The sequence below is a fragment of the Ambystoma mexicanum genome, chromosome 7p (genome assembly GCF_040938575.1).
Source record: "Ambystoma mexicanum isolate Mex_15411 chromosome 7p, UKY_AmexF1_1, whole genome shotgun sequence".
In the NCBI taxonomy this organism is placed as follows: Eukaryota; Metazoa; Chordata; class Amphibia; order Caudata; family Ambystomatidae; genus Ambystoma; species Ambystoma mexicanum.
In genome coordinates, this window is record NC_090939.1 from 60,261,144 (window position 1) to 60,266,914 (window position 5,771).

General features: G+C 37.0%; 1 protein-coding gene across 1 annotated transcript; it reads right to left on the reverse strand.

Moving 5' to 3' along the window:
• Positions 1-4,301: 4,301 nt before the first annotated feature.
• Positions 4,302-5,528, reverse strand: LOC138525902 (adhesive plaque matrix protein-like). Its single transcript, XM_069636189.1, has one exon. It carries the CDS (start codon positions 5,526-5,528, stop codon positions 4,302-4,304), a length of 1,227 nt encoding a protein of 408 aa, XP_069492290.1.
• Positions 5,529-5,771: the final 243 nt, after the last annotated feature.

Below are 5,771 nucleotides of genomic sequence, written 5' to 3' on the forward strand. Positions count from 1 at the left end.
GCTTTAATTCTGCTTAGTGGATGTATTAGGATAGCTTTCATTCTGCTTAGTGGATGTATAAGGATAGCTTTCATTCCGCTTAGTAGATGTATTAGGATAGCTTTCATTCCGCTGAGTGGATGCATTAAGATAGCTTTCATTCTGCTTAGTAGATGTATCAGGATAGCTTTCATTCTGCTTAGTTGATGCATTATGATAGCTTTCATTCTGCTTAGTGGATGTATTGGGATAGCTTTCATTCTGCTTAGTGGATGTATTCGGATAGCTTTCGATTTGCTTAGTGGATGCTTTAGGATAGCTTTCATTCTGCTTAGTGGATGTATTGGGATAGCTTTCATTCTGCTTAGTGGATGTATTAGGATAGTTTTAATTCTGCTTAGTGGATGTATTAAGATAGCTTTCATTCTGCTTAGTGGATGTATTAGCATAGCTTTCATTCTGCTCAGTGGATGCATTAGGATAGCTTTGATTCTGCTTAGTGGATGTATTAGGATAGCTGTCATTACGCTTAGTGGATGTATTAGGATAGCTTTCATTCCGCTTAGTAGATGTATTAGGATAGCTTTCATTCCGCTTAGTGGAGGTATTAGGATAGCTTTCATTCTGCTTAGTGGATGTATTTGGATAGCTTTCATTCCGCTTAGTAGATGTATTAGGATAGCTTTCATTCCGCTTAGTGGATGTATTACAATAGCTTTCATTCTGCTTAGTGGATGTATTAGAATAGCTTTCATTCCGCTTAGTGGATGTATTAGGATAGCTTTCAATTTGCTCAGTGGATGCATTTGGATAGCTTTCTTTCTGCTTAGTGGATGTATCTGGATCGCTTTCATTCTGCTTAGTGGATGTATTAGGATAGCTTTAATTCTGCTCAGTGGATGCATTAGGATAGCTTTGATTCTGCTTAGTGGATGTATTAGGATAGCTGTCATTACGCTTAGTGGATGTATTAGGATAGCTTTCATTCCGCTTAGTGGAGTTGTTAGAATAGCTTTCATTCTGCTTAGTGGATGGATAGCTTTCATTCCACTCAGTGGATGCATTAGGATAGCTTTGATTCTGCTTAGTGGATGTATTTGGATAGCTTTCATTCCGCTTAGTAGATGTATTAGGATAGCTTTCCTTCTGCTTAGTGAATGTATTAGAATAGCTTTCATTACGCTTAGTGGATGTATTAGGATAGCTTTCATTCTGCTTAGTGGATGTATTAGGATAGCTTTCATTACGCTTAGTGGATGTATTAGGATAGCTTTCATTCTGCTTAGTGGATGTATTAGGATCGCTTTCATTCCGCTTATTGGATGTATTAAGATTGCTTTTATTCTGCTTAGTGGATGAATTAGGATCACCTTCATTCCGCCTAGTGGATGTATTAGGATAGCTTTCATTCTGCTTAGTGGATGTATTAAGATAGTTTTCATTCCGCTTAGTGGATGTATTAGGATAGCTTTCATTCTGCTTAGTAGACATATTAGGATAGCTTTCATTCCGCTTAGTGGATGTATTGGAATAGCTTTCATTCTGTTTAGTGGATGTATTAGGATCGCTTTCATTCTGCTTAGTCGATGTATTAGGATCGCTTTGATTCCGCTTAGTGGATGTATTAGGATAGCTTTCATTCTGCTTAATAGATTCATTAGGACAGCTTTCATTCTGGTTAGTAGATGTATTAGAATAGCTTTCATTCTGCTTAGTGGATGTATTAGGATAGTTTTCATTCTGCTTAGTGGATGTATATAGGATACCATTCATTCTGCTTAGTTGATGTATTAGGACAGCTTTCATTCTGTGTAGTAGATGTATTGGAATAGCTTTAATTCTGCTAAGTAGGTGTATTGTGATCTCTTCCTTTCCGCTTAGTAGATGTATTAGGATAGCTTTCATTTCGCTTAGTGGATGTATTAGGATAGCTTTCATTCCGCTTAATAGATTCATTAGGACAGCTTTCATTCTGTGTAGTAGATGTATTGGAATAGCTTTAATTCTGCTAAGTAGGCATATTGTGATCTCTTTCTTTCCGCTTAGTAGATGTATTAGGATAGCTTTCATTTCGCTTAGTGGATGTATTAGGATAGCTTTCATTCTGCTTAGTGGATGTATTAAGATAGCTTTCATTCTGCTTAATTGATGAATTAGGATAGCTTCATTCTGCTTAGTAGGTGTATTAGGATAGCTTTCATTTCCACTTAGTAGATGTATTAGGATAGCTTTCATTCTGCTTAGTGGATGTATTAGGATAGCTTTCATCACGCTTAGTAGATGTATTAGGATAGCTTTCATTCTGCCTAGTAGATAGCTTTCATTCTGCTTAGTAGATGTATTAGGATAGCTTTCCTTCTGCTTAGTGGATGTATTAGGATAGCTGTCATTCTGCTTAGTGAATAGCTTTCATTCTGCTTAGTGGATGTATTAGGATAGCTTTCATTCTGCCTAATAGATGTATTAGGATAGCTTTCATTCTGCCTAGTAGATGTATTAGGATAGCTTTCATTCCGCTTAGTGGATGTATTAGGATAGCTTTCATTCCGCTTAGTGGATGTATAAGGACAGCTTTCATTCCGCTTAGTAGATGTATCAGGATAGCTTTCATTCTGCTTAGTGGATAACTTTCATTCCACTTAGTGGATGTATTAGAATAGCTTTCATTCCGCTGAGTGGATGCATTAGGATAGCTTTCATTCTGCTTAGTAGATGTATCAGGATAGCTTTCATTCTGCTTAGTGGATGCATTAGAATACCTTTCATTCTGCTTGGTGGATGTATTGGGATAGCTTTCATTCTGCTTAGTGGATGTTTTAGGATAGCTTTAATTCCGCTTAGTGGATGCATGAGGATAGCTTTCATTCCGCTTAGTAGAGGTATTAGGATAGCTTTCATTCTGCTTAGTGGATGGATAGCTTTCATTCCGCTCAGTGGATGCATTAGGATAGCTTTCATTCCGCTTAGTGGATGTATTAGAATAGATTTCATTCTGCTTAGTGGATGTATTAGAATAGCGTTCATTCCGCTTAGTAGATGTATTATGATAGCTTTCATTCCGCTTAGTATATGTATTAGGATAGCTTTCATTCCGCTTAGTGGATGTATTAGGATAGCTTTCATTCTGCTTAGTGGATGTATTGGGATATCTTTCATTCCGCTTAGTGGATTTATTATGATAGCTTTCAATTTGCTCAGTGGATGTTTTAGAATAGCTTTAATTCTGCTTAGTGGATGTATTAGGATAGCTTTCATTCCGCTCTGTGGATGCATTAGGATAGCTTTGATTCTGCTTAGTGGATTTATTAGGACAGCTTTCATTCCGCTTAGTTGATGTATTAGAATAGCTTTCATTCTGCTTAGTGGCTGTATTAGAATAGCTTTCATTCCGCTTAGCAGATGTATTAGGATAGCTTTCATTTCGCTTAGTGGATGTATTAGGATAGCTTTCATTTCACTTAGTAGATATATAAGGATAGCTTTCATTCTGCTTAGTGGATGAATTAGGATAGCTTCATTCTGCTTAGTAGATGTATTAGGATAGCTTTCATTTCCACTTAGTAGTTGTATTAGGATAGCTTTAATTCTGCTTAGTGGATGTATTAGGATAGCTTTCATTCTGCTTAGTAGACAGCTTTCATTCTGCTTAGTAGATGTATTAGGATAGCTTTCATTCTGCTTAGTGGATGCATTAGGATAGCTGTCATTCTACTTAGTGGATAGCTTTAATTCTGCTTAGTGGATGTATTAGGATAGCTTTCATTGCGCTTAGTAGATGTATTAGGATAGCTTTCATTCTGCTTAGTGGATGTATTCGGATAGCTTTCAATTTGCTTAGCGGATGCATTAGGATAGCTTTCATTCTGCTTAGTGGATGTATTGGGATAGCTTTCATTCTGCTTAGTGGATGTATTCGGATAGCTTTCAATTTGCTTAGTGGATGCATTAGGATAGCTTTCATTCTGCTTAGTGGATGTATTGGGATAGCTTTCATTCTGCTTAGTGGATGCATTAGGATAGCTTTGATTCTGCTCAGTGGATGGATAGCTTTCATTCCGCTCAGTGGATGCATTAGGATAGCTTTGATTATGCTTAGTGGATGTATTTGGATAGCTTTCATTCCACTTAGTAGATGTATTAGGAATGCTTTCATTCTGCTTAGTGGATGCATTACAATAGCTTTCATTCTGCTTAGTGGATGTATTAGGATAGCTTTGATTCCGCTTAGTAGATGTATTAGGATAGCTTTCATTCTGCTTAGTGGATGCATTAGGATAGCTTTCATTCTGCTTAGTGGATTTATTAGGATAGCTTTCAATTTGCTAAGTGGATGCATTAGGATAGCTTTCATTCTGCTTAGTGGATGTATTGGGATAGCTGTCATTACGCTTAGTGGATGTATTAGGATAGCTTTCATTCCGCTTAGTAGATGTATTAGGATAGCTTTCATTCCGCTTAGTGGAGGTATTAGGATAGCTTTCATTCTGCTTAGTGGATGGATAGCTTTCATTCCGCTTAGTAGATGTTTTAGGATAGCTTTCATTCAACTTAGTGGAGGTATTAGGATAGCTTTCATTCTGCTTAGTGGATGGATAGCTTTCATTCCGCTCAGTGGATGCATTAGGATAGCTTTGATTCTGCTTAGTGGATGTATCTGGATAGCTTTCATTCTGCTTAGTGGATGGATAGCTTTCATTCCGCTCAGTGGATGCATTAGGATAGCTTTGAATCTGCTTAGTGGATGTATTTGGATAGCTTTCATTCCGCTTAGTAGATGTATTAGGATAGCTTTCATTCTGCTTAGTGGATGTATTAGGATAGCTGTCATTACGCTTAGTGGATGTATTAGGATAGCTTTCATTCCGCTTAGTAGATGTATTAGGATAGCTTTCATTCCGCTTAGTGGAGGTATTAGGATAGCTTTCATTCTGCTTAGTGGATGGATAGCTTTCATTCCGCTCAGTGGATGCATTAGGATAGCTTTGATTCTGCTTAGTGGATGTATCTGGATAGCTTTCATTCTGCTTAGTGGATGGATAGCTTTCATTCCGCTCAGTGGATGCATTAGGATAGCTTTGATTCTGCTTAGTGGATGTATTTGGATAGCTTTCATTCCGCTTAGTAGATGTATTAGGATAGCTTTCATTCCGCTTAGTGGATGTATTAGAATAGATTTCATTCTGCTTAGTGGATGTATTAGGATAGCTTTCATTCCGCTTAGTGGATGTATTAGGATAGCTTTCATTCCGCTTAGTGGATGTATTAGAATAGATTTCATTCTGCTTAGTGGATGTATTAGGATAGCTTTCATTCAACTTAGTGGAGGTATTAGGATAGCTTTCATTCTCCTTAGTGGATGTATTAGAATAGCGTTCATTCCGCTTAGTGGATGTATTAGGATAGCTTTCATTCTCCTTAGTGGATGTATTAGAATAGCTTTCATTCCGCTTAGTGGATTTATTATGATAGCTTTCAATTTGCTCAGTGGATGCATTAGGATAGCTTTCTTTCCGCTTAGTGGATGTATCTGGATCTCTTTCATTCTGCATAGTGGATGTTTTAGAATAGCTTTCATTCTGCTAAGTTGATGTATTAGGATAGTTTTCATACCGCTTAGCAGATGTATTAGGATAGCTTTCATTTCACTTAGTAGATATATAAGGATAGCTTTCATTCTGCTTAGTGGATGTATTAGAATAGCTTTCATTCTGCTAAGTTGATGTATTAGGATAGTTTTCATACCGCTTAGCAGATGTATTAGGATAGCTTTCATTTTACTTAGTAGATATATA